Source organism: Armigeres subalbatus, chromosome 3, assembly GCF_024139115.2.
Source record: "Armigeres subalbatus isolate Guangzhou_Male chromosome 3, GZ_Asu_2, whole genome shotgun sequence".
Classification (NCBI taxonomy): Eukaryota; Metazoa; Arthropoda; class Insecta; order Diptera; family Culicidae; genus Armigeres; species Armigeres subalbatus.
The window spans coordinates 149,356,979-149,377,340 of NC_085141.1; the positions used below are offsets into that span (position 1 = coordinate 149,356,979).

The window sequence follows — 20,362 nt, forward strand, 5'->3', positions numbered from 1 at the left end:
TTTTGAGAAATTCAAGGAGTTTGAAGCCATGTCTTCATCGTATTTTGGTACACGAATTTCTATGCTAAGGTGTGATAATGGTGGAGAATATGCCAATACCGAATTTCAAACTTATTGCAAGAAAATGGAATTCAAATGATATTTACAGTTCCATACACTCCACAACAAAATGGCGTTAGTGAACGCATGAATCGAACTTTGATGGAAAAGGTTAGAGCAATGCTGTATGATAGTCAGCTATCCAAGGATATGTGGGGAGAAGCATTATATGCAGCAACATATCTGATAAATAGATCCCCAACAAATGGGGTAGATGAAAACAAAACACCATATGAGATGTGGTTTGGAAGACGACCAAATTTGAAAAGTTAAGAGTGTTTGGCTGCGAAGCACACAAACAAGTTCCGAAAGAAAAACGACGAAAATTAGATCCAAGAACGATATTATTGATATTTGTGGGATACGCAAACAATGGATATAGACTGTGGAATAAAAATACACGATCTGTCGAGATTGGTAGAAACGTGATATTCAACGAGTCTAATATCATCAATGATGATTTTAGGTCAACCGAATCAAAAGAACATAATTTCTCGTCGGATCAAGACGTGATTTTAAACGCACGATTTGATCAAAGCATGTTGTCAGAAGGCACAGAAAATGGAACGGAACAGTTGTCAGCGGAAGATTCGATAGACGGTGATCGTACTATAGTCGAGATAGATCAAGAAGATCAACAATCACTCGAAGAATCAGTTGAAGAAACTGACTATGAAAGTACATACGAAAATCACGCAGACGAAGAAGATGAAGACGACGAACAACAAGGGTTACGGCGAAGTAAACGAGAAAGAAAAATACCAACTTGGTATTCAGATTATAAAGCACATGTCGCCGGGATATGTAACGAAGTTATTCCACAAAACATAGAAGAACTGAAGAGAACTGAAGACTGGGAAGAATGGAAACTGGCAATTCAAGACGAACTCGACGCATTACATCAAAATGACACTTGGACAGTTGTTAACTGTCTACCAAAAGGTGTAAAACCAATTCAATCGAAATGGGTTTTCGATGAAAGAAGATGGAAGGTATAAAGCTAGATTGGTGGCAAAAGGGTGTTCTCAGCGTCCTGGGTTTGATTTCGCTGAAACCTATGCACCAGTTGCTAAACTAGAGAGCGTTCGGTTAGCCCTAGCACTGGCCAACGAACATAATTTGCATGTACATCAAATGGATGTCAAGACTGCATTTCTAAATGGAGAATTAGACGAGGAAATCTATATGAAACTCCCAAGAAATGGAAATGATCAAGGTCACATTGTTCAACTTCATAAGTGTTTATACGGCTTGAAGCAAGCCAGCCGATCATGGAATAAACGCTTTGATGATGCTATACGAAAACTTGGTTTCATTCCATTGAAAAATGACTGTTGTATATACAAGTCAAAATCCAAAGGAATAATACTCATCTTATATGTAGATGACATTCTGGTAATTGGAAAGAATAACGAAGATATATCCTGGGTTAAGGAAAAGTTAGGAAGGTTATTCCAAATGAAAGATATGTTGGAGGTAAAGCATTTTCTGGGAATGGAAATCGTACGTGATTTTGAAAATCAGACGATAGAAATTTCTCAACCACAATACATAGAGAAGCTTCTCAAAAGATTTGGAATGGCCGAGTGCAAACCAGTGGGGACACCATTGGATTACAACACCAAATGGTCGAAGTCTGAGGAAAAACTCACCGAACAGCCTTACAGAGAATTGCTTGGATGCCTACAATACCTTTCGATAACATCAAGACCAGATATTTGTACTGCAGTCAGCATTTTGAGCAAATATACGAACTGTGCCACGGACTGGCACTGGTCAGGATTAAAACGAATATTGCGATACCTACGGGGAACGACCGACACAAAAATTGTATACTCAAAACATGAAGATAAGCCCCCATTAGTAGGATTTGGTGATGCAGATTTTGCAAACGATCCAGATGATAGAAAATCATTATCAGGATATGCATATCTATTATATGGGAATCTAATTTCGTGGTCAACGAAACGGCAACCAACCATCAGTTTATCAACGAGTGAAGCGGAATTGATTGCACTGTGCGCTGCTGCAAAAGAAGGGGTGTGGCTAACATCACTTCTCAATGAATTGAATATCATCACAACACCATTCATCATCATGGAAGACAGCATCCCGTGCATCAGTATAGCAGAGGAGCCAAGATCACACCAGCGAATGAAGCACTTGGACATCAAATACCTTTTCATTCGGGAACTTATCAAAGGAGGGAAACTCAAGCTGCAATTCATCCCAAGCGTAAACCAACCAGCGGATGCGTTTACAAAGGGTTACCTAAAACACGCATAGAAAACTGTTTAGTATGTTGAATGTGCAAATTGTGGGGAAGTGTTGAGAAAAATGTTTCGATCCGATTGATTGCACTATGAAACATAAACAATAACAATTTGCCATTCATTCTAATACTGATAAACAAGATGTCATTCTGACATCTCACTACTGACAAACGAAATGTCGACTGTCAATCCAATGTCGACTATGGAAGGAAGAACTTGTATCCAATCAGACATTGTATGCAATAATGTACGAAGAGCTTCTTGTGGCAAACAAGAAGCTTTACGAGTTGCATGGAACTTAGAAGTTAGAATTAGTTGTATACAATATAGACACTGTAGATTACATAGACAAGCTTATACAGAATATGAAACTAGAATGATTGTATCGATAAATAACCATGTTTGATATAAACCACTTGACGTATTGAAAGCTCAATAAATTATCTTCAAACCTGAGAACAATCCGAGTATTATTTGGAAGAAAGATTCTCAACAAACTTCACATTACAGAATCTAATAAACATATTCAAAAATGAAATAGAATCTTTATGGCAAGACCAATACTCACTGATTTCAATGGACAAAGGCAAATTCCATTTCGAACATGCAAAACAAACTTCTCCAAAACCGTGGTTCAGGAACATGTTTTTTGAAACGTTAGATACCATAATGTTAAACCGCATCAGATCCGGTCACATGGCAACGAAGGACAGACTAGCTACGTGGAATCTGATACCGAACGATCGCTGTGACCTCTGCTCAGTCACGGAAGACTTGGAGCACCTGCTGCACGATTGTCCAAAATACAACTCAATTAGAACCGGGTTTCCAATTTTACTTAATAAAATTCCAATTATCTCAATTCTGGCAAAACATAATGAGGCAGAATACAAGGCAATAGTTCAATACCTCAGAACAATAAAAAAGAATGTTTGACGGACTTTACATATAGTCAATGTGAAAAAAAAACTCAGGCAAAAAATCATTTCATTGAATCTTAACACTATTTATCTAACAAATTAAAACAAAAATAAATACGGCACAAACATGGAAAATCAAAACCCGCGAATCGATTAGTATAATGATATTGGCAACACTATACATTCACAAGACTTGGCTTTTATGGACCGATAGGTCTGAGCCAGTTGACAGCTAGAAAAAAAAAGTTATGAATTTGAGTTAAATCGACCCAAATTTGAGTTCAGCCAGACGAGCGTGTATGCGGGTGGTTTTCTTTCTCTATTTTTGGCATCGAATGAGAGCATCATTAGTATAGACACTATAGGTTCCATAGACGAGCTGAGGCGAAGGCGAGTGTAGCCAAACGAACTGTCAGTTAGTGTAGCCAAACGAGCATGACGTCATGATTGCAATCCAAGCAACGGAGCGTGTGACGTCAAATTCACGTGGTACACTGTGAAAAAGTGGAAAAACACACTTAATCGAAATGACCCAACCGTTCCTCCGCTCGTCTATGGAACCTATAGTGTCTATAATCATTAGTGCTGTCCAATGAGCAGCTCGAAGTAGCTCGAAGTTGTTCCCGTCCTGCTCGTTCTTTTTTGTCAACAAATGGGCATGAGCAGGACAGGGAGAAACTTCGAGCTACTTCAAGCTCTCATTGGACAGCACTATTATAGATATTCTCAATCCAGTTGAAAACCGGAATTGGGTGCTAGCGAAGTTGGATTTTTCTGACAATCCGTACTCTGAGGAAAATGGACGTATGATTTTCAATCAAACACAGGCTATTGACATCCTATTGTTTAGCCCATCGCCAGATCGTAGCCAGGATGTCCCGGGCTATAATTTTTTTTCATACTGCGTTTCAATGATGACAGCGGTCTATGTCTATTGATGATGATGACACCGCGCTTGTCACCGGCTCGATCAAACACCTTATGAAAATTTGCCACAAGGAATCGGTATGAATCTCAATATGTTGCCTTATGAATGATGATTTTCATTGAAAAAAAGTGAAGTGTGGCAGACTGGATTCGTACCATGGGCAAGAACTAATAACCGATATTATCGGAATTGATCGCCGTGCCGTGGAAGAGGCTTTTGCGCCTTTTAAGAGGGATAGTGACGTGCGATAATGATGTTACCCGCGAGGTGAAAAGGCGTATTGCAGCTGCAAATAGGGCTTATTACGGACTTCGTAACCAGCTTAAGTCCCGTAGTCTGCAAACGAAAACAAAATGCGCGCTGTGTACTCCTCTGATTTTTGCGGCATGGCTTTATACGACGCTGAGACATGGGCGTGAAAGGAGGCTGATCGGAGAGCTCTCAGGTGTTTGAGCGTAAGGTGCTGCGGACAATACTTGGCGGTAAACAGGAGAACGGTATCTGGCGGCGTCGCATGAATCACGAATTGTACCAGGTGTATAAAGGGCTGGATATTATTAAGCTTATACAACACGGCAGACTACGGTGGGCTGGTCACGTTGTTTGTATGCCGGAAGAACGTCAAGCGAAGATAATATTTAGTACACTGCCCAAAATATCTATATAAGATATATGTGCCGCCGTTATAATTTTTTGCAATAGCTCCACCCTAATATAATCGATATAGAACCACACATAAATTAAATCATTGCTAATTCGAGACCACACATAAAGTTTATTTGGATATATATTTTATTAGTAGTTCGCGTGGAGAATGGTTATGTGTGCGCTGATATACATCATAAGTTAAATCTATGGATTTTTGCCAATAAATATGTGTGGATTTTTAGTAGTGTAGAGAACCCGGAAGAGGCCGCAGGCTTCGTGCAAGGCCGCGTACACGATGGCTTTTTGCAGTTGAAGAGGACCTGAGGGCGCTCAATGTTCAGGGCGACTGGAAGCGATTGGCCCAGGATCGAGTCCAGTGGAAAAGGATACTCCATTCGGCGTAGGTTCATCGAAGAGCTGTAGCCCATCAAGTAAGTAACTAATCGATTACTGTTGATTCTTCTCGATTATTGAATCGATTAGTCGTTGGGTAATAATCGATTCAAAATTATTCGATTATCACAACGATTAATCGATTAATCGAAATAATCGATTAATTTGCGACATCTCTAGTTGTTTGATCTACACGGTTAGAAAAAAGTACCTAATTTTAGGTACTTTTTTCTCTTGCATCTCCCTCCCTCTTCCCTTTGTTGTCATAAAATGAAGAGCAAAACCACTCAACAAGGGCATTAAAGTGTGGGAACCCAACGTTGAGTAATCTCATGTTTACAAAAGTTGAGTGAAATTCACCTAACTTTTGGTTAGTTTCTATTTAAAATTAAATATATCTCGGGTACTTATTCAAAAGGACGTATGTGATTTTGTAAACAAAGATTCAAACGTCGATTTGTCCAATCTGATAGCACTCCCACGCAAACCACCACCACACACAGGTAGGGGAAGCCTTTGGCTACCTGTTAGTGGTGTCGGTTTGCGTGGGAGAGCCATCAGATTGGACAAATCGACGTTGGAATCTTTGTTTACAAAATCACATACGTCCTTTTGAATAAGTACCCGAGATATTTTACTTAATATTGCGCTTTTTGCACTTTATAAGAGTTCTGCGAGATTTTTTTTCTCACAGTCATCTTTTTCTCACACTCAATACACTCAAAAAAGTTTGATTTTCCGTGTATAATATTTGAGTGTGAGTGCCCAATCTGAAAACAAATAGACGTCAAATCATGGCGGGAATCGATTTAGTGTACACGCTTACATGTGACTAACGAGTAATGGGTTATAATTAGGTAAATTTCAGTAACAAAAATCGATCAACCCGAAATGAGAGTGAGTGTGAGAAAAAGAAGCGGGCAAATCACAATCTACACATAACTCTTCAAATTGGTGAAATCGGCAATATTAAGTGAATTTTACTTAATTTCGAGAAAAAATTACTTAATTTTGGGTTCCCACACTGAACCCCCGATTTGAATCAAAAGTACCTAATATTAGGTACTTTTTTCTAACCGTGTACCCGTGCACATTACACGCTAATTTGAAACAACCCAGTGGCCGGGTCATTTGTACCCGGATTTTTTTGATGTTAGCAGTTGTCAAAATCTGGGTATGTCAACAAAATGGATATGAGTCAGCCGAACCCGAAATCTGGGTAAACGAGGACTTAAACATTTTCAGATATATCAAAATGGCGTCGAACAACGTCGAAGTCGCATGTTGGAATTAATGTTGGGGCTTTTATCGGAATGCAGCAAGAAACAGGTAAGAATAGTTGAATTTATCATGGCAGAGCATTGTCGGCACAACCGGCAAATGTTTTGCGTTGGGGAAATTGTTTTATTTATCATTTTTTACACAATAATAATTTTCTAGAGCGAAAAAAGCTGGGTACCGGTTACCCAGATTTTTTCGCTTGTACTGCTACCCAGATTTGAGTTATACTAATGACACACTGATGGTATTCGTACCATGGTACAAGTTGTACCACTAGTGTGTCACCTTGTACCATGCTGGTACAACGTGGAAAACCATGGTACAATATGTACTAGGGTATATAACCGTGGTACTTGTACCACCAGTGTGTCTTTAGTATTAAGGTACCCGAACCCAAATTAGAGTAACCACGGTTTTGCTTATAGATAGTAGAATCTATAGATGAGTGAAAGCCTGGCTGAGTCGATTTTTTTGCCCGTGCACACGCGCATATGACGTCACAGCCCTTAATGTTTCCATTGAAATCGTGACGTCATGCTCGTTTGGAGACACGTTTGACAGTTCGTTTGGAGACAGAGGATTTATCTTCGCTCATCATATATATAATAGCCCTGTTTGTCTGTCCGGTGGCTAGCCAACCAGACGCAGCACGCGAGGGAAATTCTCACAAAAAACTCTGATTAATCCACTTAGCGGTGATGGTGCCTTTCTCGTGCATTATAAAAATAGTATTTTGGCCATTACTTTTGAGCCCATAGTCCGATCTGACCAATTTTCAATAGGAAACAATTGGAGAGTATTCTGCGTCGAGTGCAACATGTTGCGAGTAAAGCCCTCAGTACACTGTTTGTCATGATGACAAATATTTGTCAAGTTTATCCGGATATCTATCAGACTGACCAGAAATCGACATGGATATCAGGCTGACTTGACAAATATTTGTCATTATGACAAACAGTGTACTGATAGCTTAAATCGGTTAAGGATAAGTGCCTGAAAAATGAGTGACATTTTTTTACTCATTTTTTTAATAAAAAAAAGTGGTATTTTGGCCATAACTTCCGAGCCCATAGTCCCATAAGACCAATTTTCAATAGGAAACAATAGTAGACTATCCTGCGTAGAATGCAACTTGTTGCGAGTAAATCGGTTAAGGATAAGTACCTGAAAAATGAGTGACATTTTTTTACTCATTTTTTCTATAAAAAAGTGGTATTTTGGCCATAACTTCCGATCTGACCAATTTTCAATAGGAAACAATGGTAGAGTATCCTGCGTCGAGTGCAACATGTTGCGAGTAAATCGGTTAAGGATAAGTGCCTGAAAAATGAGTGACATTTTTTTACTTCTTTTTTTTTAATAAAAAAGTGGTATTTTGGCCATAACTTCCGAGCCCATAGTCCGATCTGACCAATTTTCAATAGGAAACAATGGTAGAGTATCTTGCGTCGAATGCAACTTGTTGCGAGTAAATCGGTTAAGGATAAGTACCTGAAAAATGAGTGACATTTTTTTTGGGTGGGGTGCACAGACACACACACACACACACACACACACACACACACACACACATACACACAGACATCACCTCAATTCGTCGAGCTGAGTCGATCGGTATATAACACTATGGGTCTCCGGGCCTTCTATAAAAAGTTTGTTTTTGGAGCGATCATATAGCCTTTACCGTACACTGGCGTAAATAAAATATGGATATTCATAAGTTACCCCTTATGAAACACCAAAAGTTCATTTCAAACCTGTTTCATAAGGCTCATATGAAATTCATAACGATCAGTATAAAAAACATACATATGCCTTATGAATCCCAATTTTATTCATTATGAATAAAAATCATGGGATCCTAGGATTAACATGTTCATGTGTTCATTCACCGAAAATATTAACGTCATTGTTTTGTTGACTTTTGCATCCCGCCCGACCAAGTTTTTGTTTTCTCCCAAATTCTTAAATAATTTCTGCAGTGCCACTGCTTTGGGTGTCTATCCGTTATCAGATACAGGTAAGAAGTTTCTTAAAAAATATGTACTAGGATCAAATTCGAAAGCAGTCCATTTATTGTTCGTCTAATAATCCGAATATTTTAATTTCCGATGTTCAATTGAACTCAAGTTCCGTCCCAGTGCTGTACATCCGCGGCTACGTATTTTTGTGTTTCGTGAGCTTTTGACATGTTGAAGAAATTAGTTTTTTAATCTTTTGCCATATTTTAATATTGACAGATTCGTTGATATACATATTATATTGAAATCCGGCAGAAAAGAAATCTGCCTGCTACATCAATTTGCTTCTCCATGGCAAAGGTTTTCCGGCACGCGATTCTCGTTGCTCACTCGTTCTGTTCTGATGGTAATGCAGAGTTTCTGAAAGGTCAACCGGATACAAATGATGCTGAAGCTGATCCGAAAGCTTATACTGGAATGGAAGTGAAAAAAACAAAGCAGACGGCAGCGCATCAGCCCCGATTCAAACATCAACAATTTATCCAAGCGACTTGCTGGCATGGATGCGGAACAAGAACGAGCTCCCCTAGGCCAACGTCAAATGTAGGATTGTGTTTCGTTGGGAATCATTCTGGATTTGTGAACCGTCAAAGATTTCCATTGGAATCCTTCGCCCTCGCCTTCGCCGTTATTTTGGTTGATGATTCACCACAACGTAAAGCCAACAGGTAAGTGCGATTGAAGCCATTGAAGCAGTATAAAATAATTGCTGATAAATATTACTTTGCAGCTTTCTGGACAAACTCGTCGTTAAAAAACACTTCAACTGCGGCATTAATGTTTCAAATTGGCTCTCTTGCACGGTGTAATACGGAAATCAGGAGGTGGCAGAAGCATCCCTACTTAAGACTATTCCGTGATGTCAAATTCAACGTGTATTCGACGAGTCAGTGATGGCATCGGTTTGGAAAACATAGGTTCAGCGTGCGACGATGTAAAAAAACTCGAGATGCAGCAGGAGCAAATCATCATTAGCAAGACCAAACAGTTTGCGGACCAGGCCCATCAGTAGCAATGTAAGTTTTCCAAAGAAAAAAAAAACACTAATGGGACTTTACTTCTCAACACTAACTTTGTGAACGTATGCTTCTTCTTCTTCTTTAATGGCTCTACATTCCAACTGGAACTTGGCCTGTTTTTCAACTTTTTATTTCTGTTCTATTAGCATTTCTGCGGGAAGACGCGCGGCTACAAAGCAAGACCATGCGGAGGGTGGCTGGGTTCGATTCCCTGTGCCGGTCTAGGCAATTTTCGGATTGGAAATTGTCTCGACTTCCTTGGGCATAAAAGTATCATCGTGCTAGCCTCATGATATACAAATGCAAAAACGGTAACCTGGCTTAGAAACCTCGCAGTTAATAACTGTGGAAGTGCTCAATGAACACTAAGCTGCGAGGCGGCTCTGTCCCAGTGTGGGGATGTAATGCCAAGAAGAAGAAGAAGCATTTCCTCAGTTATTTGAAAGCTTTTCTATGCTCGCCATTGCATGAGTATGTTTTTGTGTGGCAAGTACATTGGATACACTATGCCCAGGACGTCAAGAAAGTTTCCAATTAGAAATCATCCTAGACCGGACTGAGAATCGAACACGCCATGTCCGGATTGGCAATGCTACTCCTTTGATCGCAAGGTTACTGAAGACCGAAACATATGCTTTAATTAACAAAGAAAATGTAAACTAAAATAATTGCAGATAAAATTATTACTGTTATTCTGATAATGAATGAAAATTTCTTGGAAAATTTCTAATGCAAGCATCTTAATTTCAGCAATTGCATCGCTTCTAAACCGAGATTTTCGGGCCCGCAACCGGCGTTGGGTCAGCCGGAGCCGATGAGGATGCCGAAGGTAATGGCAACGGTACGTAGAGAAAATTTCCTAGATTCAGGCGATCCGAAGGCGTTTCAATCGGAAATTGTATTCGAGTCATTAGCCGGCATTTACGGCGGAGGATCGATCGGATCACTGCATAAGAAATGTTATTCGAGAGAGTACAAGTCTACAGTGACGTCGTACGAAGCCCGGGGAAGCTCTCATCAAATGCACTAAGCAAAGGTGATCAAACAATACTAGAAAAGTTTGGCGGATTAGGAGGCTTCGTAGGCGATCCAGTTCCGTTCTTGGAAAGGCTTGAAACTTCCGGTGAGTTGAATTCAAAATTGTGCAAAAATAAGGACAAAAATGAGCGATTAATTTTATTTTGTTTTTGTTTTTTTTTTGCGGCTCTGTCCCAGTGCGGGGATGTAATGCCAATAAGAAGAAGAAGAAGAAGGGATTTAAAACAAAACCCTTCAGGAATTCCGAATGAAATTATAAAGGAACCCTTTTAGAATTGCCAAATCTAGACATTCGTAAGGGAATTTATTAAGGAATCCTTTAGGGTTTCCGAAGTAAATCCTTTAGGGATTCCAAAGAGGATCCTTTTGGGAATGGGAAAATAATTCCTTAAGGATTCCAAAAATTATCCTATAGGGATTTGAAGAAAAATCCTGTAGGCTTTCCCAACGAATTCCTTAAGGTATTCCCAATCCTTTTGAGATTACGACGGGAAGTTCTTGAGGATTCAGACACAAATTCTTTCAGAATTCCGACGAGAAGGATTTAGTTATTCTGAACATTGTTTAGGGATTCTAACGAGAATCCTTTTGGGATTCTGATGGGAATCCTTCAGGTTTTCTGACGCGAATCGTGTAAAGATTTCAACGGAAATCCTGTAGAGATTCCGATAAGAATTTTTGTAGGGATTTTGACGGGAATCTTCAAGGATTTCTTACTATAATGCTTTAGGAATTCAGATGAGAATCCTTTAGCGATTCAAAGGAGAGTCCTCCAGAGATTCCGATGGAAATCATATAGAGTTCGACAAGAATACTTTTGGAATTGCAAAAAAGGATTCTTTAAAGATTCGAAAAAAAGCGTTTAAGAATTCTGAAGGGAAACATAAAGGAACCCTTCGAAAATTCCCAAAAAAAAATCTTTAGGTGTTCCCAAAGTATTCCTTTAGGTATTCCTAATGGAATTCATTACGGATTCCGATTTCGAAGTAAATCCCTTAGGCATTCCTGATGTAGGCTTTGTTAACAGATTCCGGATGGTATTCCCAATCTCTTTTGGGATAACAACGGAATCCTTTTGAGATTATGACGGGAATTCTAAAGGCATTCCGGCTGGAATATTTTATAGATTTCGAAGCGAATCCTCTAGGGATTCGGACGGGAGTTCTTTAGGTATTTCGACGAAAATCCTCTAGGGATTCCGATAGTAATCCTTTTAGAATTACGACGGGAATTCTTTAGGGATTCAGACAACAATCCTTTAGGAATACCGACAAGAATACATACTTTAGTTATTCCAAAGAAAATCCTTTAGGGACTCCGACGGGAATCCTTTAGGGTTTCCGACAAGAATGCTTCGAAGATTCAGATGAAAATCCTTTAGTGATATCGACGAGAATCTTCCAGAGATTTCGGCGGAAATTATTTAGAAATTTTGACAGAATTCCTTTAGGGATTGCGGCATGAATCCTTCAAGGATTCAGACGTGAAACCTTTTGAGATTCCAACATGAACCTTCTAGAATCTCAAAAGAACCCTTTTAGAAAGGAATTCTTCAGGCTTTCCCTAGGAGTTCATAAGATATTTTGATTCCGAAGTAAAAGCTTAAGGGATTTCAAACATGATTCTTTTGGGAATGGAAGAACAATCATTTGGGATTCCGATATGAATCCTTTGGACACTCTAAAATAAACCATTACGTGATTCTCTAGGGATTCCAAATCCGCAGTTTAAAATTAGGTATCCCAAAAGACTTCAAAAGAATTTTGTTAGAAATACCAAAAGGTGTCCGTTTGGAATCCCAGATGGATTCTGTTCGGTTCTATAGACAAACAGCTGATCCTAATTATTTAATTAACCAGCATCGAAAATGTGAGCTGCGATAAAAAGTTCGTTGTCCTTACTGCGATATCGGTAACGATGCTTTGCTTCAGTCATCCAACACCAGATTAGAGAGTCCACCAGCAGGTGTCCCTTTTGGCTAAAATAAGAGCAAATATTGTAATAATAATAAAATATAGCATGTGGCAATAGTTAAATATAGCATTCGGATCAAGCAACTTTCCGAAGAGATCCACAAAGACTGACAAAGAAATGAGATTAGCTAAACATTGTATAAATATGTTGTTATATACTTGAAGTTATCAGAAGTCAAATTAAACCTCAACTATGTACTCAACTAAATGATGATAATAATATGAATAAAGTACTGAAACCTTATTTCATTCACCTAAACAACTTCGTTTTATTATTGATATAAATCACGAATAAAAATACATACTGATATTATGAAATTTCATTAAACCAACTTATGAAGTTTCATTGAACCAACTTATGAAATTTCATAAGGTTGCCTTATGAAACTTGAAAGGTAAACATAAGATAAACATATATGTTAATTATGAACCTAGTTCATCCAAGGTTCATGCTGGTTCATAAGGCTGCCTTAGGATTTTCAAACTGATTCCTTGTGGCCAATTTTCATAAGGCAAACTAATAAACTTCGGAAGGTATTTTACGTGAGTGTATACTTAGTATACGAGAAAGGCAAAAATAAGATATTTGACACTTCAATTCTTTTTTTACTATTAAATACAAAGAACAAAACCAGTGACAACCTTAGACAACCAGACACAGCATTCGTTGAAAAAAATCACAGACAACAGACGTTGAAAATTTTGTTTTTTTTTTAAATGCGGAAAAGAATATATCACTCTTAAAAATTGAAAAAAAAAACACTTGCCACGGGCGCTATTGCGTCCACTAATAAACTAGTCTATATATATTTCACTATCCACTCAAATTTTGAGTGGTTCCACTTTTTCTCAAAAGTGAGTAAAATTTCTGTTGGAAAAAAAGAGACGGCAATACAAAACTACTCACTATTGAGTAGAAAAAAATGAGCGTGTAGTTTTGCTGAATCTGGGGTCACTTTGACATAAATAATTCTGGGTACACTGAAAACCAAAACTACCCAAAAGTGGGTTGTTTGCACTCAAAACCGTGGTTTGGGCCAATAACCCAAATTTGAGTAAAATGACTTTTCTGGCACTAGGTAGTTTGCCTTTAATCCCATGTAAACAATTTACCCAAAGCTGAGTTTAATTTATCCAAAGTGGACCTTAATCAACCCAAAACAGAGAATATTGAATTTACTCAAATTTGGGTTATTGGGCTGAGCAACCTCGGTGAGGTGTTTGCATCTTGCTCTAGTTTTGATAGCAATCATGGGAAGGAAAGGGAAAACTACCCAAATTTGGGTAAATTTTCTCTGCGATATTCTCATGAGTGCGTATATTGAACTCAAAGTTTGGGTTGATTTATCTGTCCGTGTAGGTTCAGGTTAGCGTGAAGCTATCAGTACACTGTTTGTCATAATGACAAATATTTGTCAAGTCAGCCTGATATCCATGTCGATTTCTGGTCAATCTGATAGATATCCGGATAAACTTGACAAATATTTGTCATCATGACAAACAGTGTACTGAGGGCTTGAGTGTGCGAGCGCTAAACGTCATTCATCTCTAAATATTTGCGCATGTGTTTTCAAATGCTTGAAATACCTAATTATCATTATCTATCTTTCAATAGTTTTATAGCTTATAGTTGATAAAAATTGAGTTATTTTGGTAAAGTGCGGATTTCAAATGTATAAACTTTATTTTTAAAAAGTATTAAAAAAGTTTGTCTTGCTCTTCGTGTGAGAAGTAAATATTGATTCAAGGCCGTAGGAATGGCAAAACCAAGAACCAAATGGACTGATCTTACCAAACCACTTAGCACTCCAGTGCTCCAAGTGATAGAGGGACTCGGCTTTTGCAAAATGACTCCAGTTCAGGTTGGTATCACAAATAATCATAGTTTATGCTATCCAGGCTCTAGTTCATGCTATCGCTAAGCAAATTACCCAATATTGTTCCCTTGGCCTGATTAATAGATTTGTAAGTGGCAGGTTTACGTTTAATCAATAAGTTACAATCAATATATTTATTTATCCAGGCAGCAACGATTCCATTACTTTTGTCTTACAAAGATGTTGCTGCCGAAGCTGTCACTGGATCCGGGAAAACACTGGCGTTTCTTGTACCTCTACTGGAATTACTATTAAAACGACAGTATGGAACGGCTTGGAAAAAAACAGAAATCGGCGCTATAATCATTTCGCCTACACGTGAATTGGCCACCCAGATAAGTGATGTGTTGTTTGATTTTCTTCAGCATGAGAAGCTGGGGATTTTCAAGCAGAAGCTTCTGATAGGTGGAAATTCAGTCGATGAGGATGTTGATTCGATTAGAAAAGAAGGAGCTAATGTGTTAATAGCAACACCCGGAAGACTGAAAGATTTGCTAGAAAGGAAGGGTGATTTAAATTTAACGGCAAAGGTTAAGAGTTTAGAACTTTTAGTACTCGATGAAGCTGATCGGTTGCTAGACCTTGGTTTTGAATCCACCGTCAATACTATCCTAGGATATTTACCACGGCAAAGAAGAACCGGTCTATTTTCGGCCACACAAACCAAGGAGGTTAAAGATTTGATGCGAGCTGGTTTGCGAAATCCGGTTCTGGTTAGTGTTAAGGAGAAGGCCACTGTTAGTACACCAAAACTGTTGCAAAACTTCTACATGATCGTAGAACCAGAGCAAAAGCTTGTTGTAATGTTGGATTTCATAGAAGGCAAGGAACTTAAGAAAGCGATGATATTTTTCCCTACGTGTGCATGTGTTGAATATTGGGCAATTGCTCTAGCGGAGCTCCTGAAAACAAGAAGAGTACTATCTCTTCATGGAAAAATGAAAGCTCAACGAAATCGAATACTTAAAGATTTTAAGGAATCGGAAAATGCTCTTCTCCTTTGCACGGACTTGCTAGCACGAGGTGTTGATATCCCGGAGGTTGACTGGGTCTTACAGTGGGATGCACCTTCCAACGCTGCTGCGTTCGTTCATAGAGTTGGTCGAACTGCGCGACAAGGAAATGAGGGGAATGCCCTCATAATGCTGCTTCCCACAGAAGATACCTACGTCGATTTTCTTACCCGAAACCAGAAAGTTTCATTGAAAAAAGTAACACTTGAACCGAATGACAAGAGGTTTCAGATCGTTTTGAAAACACTCCATCGCCTTCAAAAAAGTGATCGTGGTATTTACGATAAAGCCAGTCGAGCTTTCGTGTCACACATACAAGCCTACAGCAAACATGAATGCAATTTAATTCTTCGAGTAAAAGATCTCGATCTTGGAAAGATTGCTACCAGCTATGGTCTACTGCAACTGCCTAAAATGCCTGAAATGAAGGATCACTTCAAGATGTCTTTCCAGGGCCCCGTAGATGAAGTAGATATTTATAAGCTAACTTACAAGGATAAACAAAAACAGGCATCACACGACATCAAGCTAAAACTTTTCAAGGAAACCGGCGAGTGGAAGGGCAAGAAGAAATTTTTGAAAAAGAAATCCATTCCCTGGGAACTGGCCAAACAAGAACGGGAAGAGCGAAAGGAGATACGCAAGAAACGACGCGAAGCTAAACAGAAACGCAAAGCAATCATAGAGCATGGTGATGTGGAAGCTATCAAAAAGAAGAAGACAAAATTCTCGAAGGATGAACTGGAGGAACTTGCCAACGATATCCGTACTTTGAAAAAGCTTAAAAAAAAGAGAATTACTGTAGAAGAGTGTGACGATAAGCTGGGACTTATGAGTGATGATAGTGAATAAGAGTCGATCACTTTATGGTATGCACGTACGTTTTTAAATGTCTATGAAAATATGAGAATGACCATTTGATATCTTTTCTCCATTTCCAGTGAATAGCACTAGGGGCATTTCACGCCACCCTTAAATTGAGCTTATTGACAAGTTTTATCGAGTCAAAGTTATATGATCTTTAAGAGAATGCTCCACATAAATATGCCTCAACGTGAAAACCGCATTAAAATTCAATTGGGACATGAAAATACTTAATGCTAGCGGCAAGGTTTGAATCCAAAGGAGAATGAGAAAATCTCTCACTTATCATGTCTGTATACACTCTCGATAGGTAGCATACCGTTTTTCGGTAGCTGTTACTATAATGAACTGACTCGGGGGGCTACAACCTATGATACATTCTTTTTATTAAGCCCCAATTGCGGGGGGCACCGGTTCTGATAATGCATTTCAACTTGTTTTACACAGTTGTGCGAAAAAAATATGGTCCCCAACATAAAATGAGCGAGAACAAAGCGTTTTATCAAACCCCCTCGGTGGGGCGCCTATCCGAATCAGTTTTTTCCAACTTGTGTACTGCCGTTATACGCATAACTGTCTCATGTATATATGGAATCCCAGCAAACATGGGACAAGTATGCATATAACGGCAGTATACAAGTGCGATAGTTTTGTTTTCATGGCTTGTTAGAGCCACTTCACCAGTGATACAAATCGTCGATTTAGACCAAACTTTGGACCAATGTAAAAAAATTGTGCTCGCACACTGCAGTGTTCCAAATTTTGCTATATACCAGTTTCCTGGTCTATATTTCCTGGAACTGGTCTAATTTTGAACCAGGTCCAAAATCGTTTTTGACAGATAAAAAACCACATTCGTAAAATGAATTTTTTACCCAAAAAACATGGTTTTCTACACTGTGTAATAATAGATGGTTTGCTGATGCTGGTAAGAAAGCATACATGCACGAAAAAAGTTCCAAATGTTATGACAAAGCGCGAACAGACGCATTTAATTTCAATATGTTTTGAACCAAACTTCCCTGCCCTTTGGTTCAGAAAGGGTAAGGGCGCGTTCTGCCAACTTGGTCGAGGCAGGTTTCAAGTGTGAACAAGTTACTACATGGACGTTCTAAAGTGCCTGAATGAAATGTGTAGCTTGTGAGGAGCCCTTGAAGATGTGATGTTGGATCAGTATCTTGATATTAATCAGAATTTATAATGTAAATCTGGGTGCTGCGGATAGAACCGCTTTTCTGCGCTCAAGCGAGTAGAGGGATATTTTGAAATCACTCCCATAAACAAAATTATTTTGCAGTTACTCGGCTGTCAAACATTTCCCGCTCTTCGAATTTCTCTTTCCACGCTAAATGAGGGCGCACAAATGCGCTAGACTCTACATGACTTAACGATTGTTTACATACATTCATGCTACAATCAGCTGCAGAATCTCAAGAAATTTCGTAACGAGTGCTTTTTAGTTGCATTCCTACTAATTTTCCACTCGAAATATAATGTGAGAATATTTGTTACAAAGAATACAAAACTCAAAAAAAGTTAATTTTTATTTTTTCACCAAATAATAACAATACTTCTCAATATAAGATATGAAACGAACATAACCACAATCTCCAATGTTTGGCTCCAGCACAATAGAAAATTTTGGCTTCAGTTTGACAACCAAATCGATTCTATCCGCACCACCCAGATGTAAATTATTATAATTTTTTTTTAATAACACTACTTTATTCCGTTACGTATTTAGTATACTTGAGTTTTAACTAAAAACACAATGTCAGTTTTGATCACAAATACAATGTCGGTAGTAATTACAAACTTATACTTATCAGTATTTTTACTTGATTCGCGATCCCTATTAAAAACTCCGATATAATAATATTCATAGTTTATCGCGTGTATTCAGAATATTTTGTTTAAAATTACAAGACCTAATAATGATCCATAATTTACATCCGCTGAACCATTCTGAACGGCCGTATTGAGAATATCACCTATAACATCTTCTCTGCTTAAATAACAGACGCGAGACGCCTGATGCTGGATTATCTGATTTTCCTCAATCTCTGGTGCTTGGCTTCCCGGTGGAACTTATATTGAGTATCCTTCGGAAAGAATCTGTGCCCGGGATGGGGGAGACAATTAAGGCAACATTCGTTTGAACAGTGACTTGTCTTTGTGGGCGGGGACTCGAGTTCGCGCGTCGATTTCGGGAGTCTGATGGCGCTCTCGCGCGGACCAGCACTGTCAACAGGTAGCAGAGACCCTCGCGTGCGTGTTGATGGTGTTGGTTTGCATGGGACAGCTGTTGGATTCGTCAGGTCGTTGTTTGGGTCTTTGTTTGCAGCAGCGTATGGGTAGTTTTGAGACTTTGGTCTGCACTGATTTTACGCATGTGCATGTGATTCAACGGACATCGTATCTTGGAGCCTTGAATGGTGGTGCAGACAGGTAGAGGTCCTTTTCATCAGTGATAATGATCTCTGCTATGCGGCAATACTTTTCAGAGGCGTTCCCTGACGATGATGAGTCGTAGCCACGCTTAAACATAGCTAGGTAGGAATTAACCAGTAGAAAATATCATCAAGACATTCTGCATTTTTTCAAGTTTGCTTAACGCTTAAGCGGTACTTACTTATACGCCTGAACTAGGATACTCGCCTGAGAGGAGGTGACCTTCAGCAATAGAGACAATGAACTGACATCAAAACGTAACATAATCTACAATGAGTATAGAATTGAACTGAATAACGTAGGAAACATAAGATAACTAAGACAGACAGAGTAATAATGACACAGTGCGAAACATTCGACATAATTATGACTAGATTAACAGTAGATCCATAGACATAAAGATCTACCATAAGACTTCCTAACCCTATAAAAAATTCGAAGCTCAAGAAATGTCTGTAAAATTATTACCTGTTGAATTTTATTCAGAAGCGATTTCGAAGCTTTTGAAGACCAACAGGCCCATAGCAACAGTATTCGGTGTTGTTAAGTTGAGAATTTTTGATAATTGCTGGGCGCACGGTTCTGAAGTGTGACCTGGTAAATAGACTAAATAGATTCCAAAATAAATTTTAAACGAGTCATATTTATCAAAATCTAGTGCGTTATTATTGTTTCAAAATGCACTTCTATTCGAGTTTTCTCTCTTTGTCATCATATCTACAATAAGACTGACTCTCGCGATAGATTATAAGCTTATTATTTTTTGAGCTTCATTTGTTTGATGGAAACTGCAAATTTAGAAAAAAAATGACTGACTAGTTTTTGTTTGCGTTAACATTGTAGTAGGAATAGTAGTGATAATGGCTGATCTCGATGAAATTGTGAAAAAATGGTTGTTGATATGAAAATAGTGATGTTTTGTGGTTATACAGGTGTTAGTGAAAAGGATAATACACAAGTTGGTATTGGTGGTGTAGACGTAGTGACAGAAGAAGCTAGGTAAAAGATAAAGTTGATTTAGGATGGGAACATGTTCGCAGTGAGTATGAAGAATGAAATGCAATATTAAGTTGAGGTGCTAGAAGTGGGAATTATTTTATAATTATACTATAAATAATGTAAAATATTCGGAACATGTCCAATGAAAGCTAGTAGAAGTGTCGGTTCTTATATGATATATAACAGCGCTGTTTTGAAGATCGATTCATTGTGTGTGTGTTCATGACTGTAAATAAGATATTTGTGATGACAGGGACAATAGTAATTATGATAGTGATGGTGGTGAAAACGATAATAAGTGATGCTACCGGGATTATTTTGTAGAATACTATTTGAATTAGGCCTTAACAGTGACCATTTGAGCAACATAGCTTAGAAACGTCTGTTAATGATCAAAAATAGAGGCTCGTAGAAACAAATTTAATCACCGGATCAACAGGGAATAGTATAATGGTGAAAACGGTGATCATGTTATTGAAGGGGACTATTTAATAAAACTATTTGGATCAGGCCTAAAACAGTGACCATTTGAGCAACGTGGCTTAGGAACGTCTGTTATTGATCT

At 38.5% G+C, this 20,362-nt stretch overlaps 1 protein-coding gene and 1 long non-coding RNA gene across 4 annotated transcripts; both read left to right on the top strand.

The window, feature by feature from the left end:
• Nucleotides 1-8,483: 8,483 nt before the first annotated feature.
• LOC134227673 (uncharacterized) lies at nucleotides 8,484-13,479 on the top strand. 2 transcript variants are annotated; one of them, XR_009983721.1, is made up of 4 exons: nucleotides 8,484-8,562; nucleotides 8,783-9,231; nucleotides 9,294-9,579; nucleotides 10,333-13,479. It is a non-coding gene; the product is annotated as an uncharacterized LOC134227673 (long non-coding RNA). The 2 variants fall into 2 exon arrangements; XR_009983720.1 differs by lacking the exon at nucleotides 8,484-8,562 and having other exon boundaries at nucleotides 8,598-9,231.
• A 636-nt stretch (nucleotides 13,480-14,115) lies between these two features.
• On the top strand, nucleotides 14,116-16,442 carry LOC134225437 (probable ATP-dependent RNA helicase DDX55 homolog). 2 transcript variants are annotated; one of them, XM_062705520.1, is made up of 3 exons: nucleotides 14,116-14,455; nucleotides 14,617-16,352; nucleotides 16,425-16,442. In XM_062705520.1, the coding sequence occupies exons 1-2, from the start codon at nucleotides 14,351-14,353 to the stop codon at nucleotides 16,333-16,335; spliced, it is 1,824 nt and encodes a 607-aa protein (XP_062561504.1). In that variant the 5' UTR covers nucleotides 14,116-14,350; the 3' UTR covers nucleotides 16,336-16,352; nucleotides 16,425-16,442. The 2 variants fall into 2 exon arrangements, with proteins under 2 accessions (XP_062561504.1, XP_062561505.1); XM_062705521.1 differs by lacking the exon at nucleotides 16,425-16,442 and having other exon boundaries at nucleotides 14,617-16,355.
• Nucleotides 16,443-20,362: the final 3,920 nt, after the last annotated feature.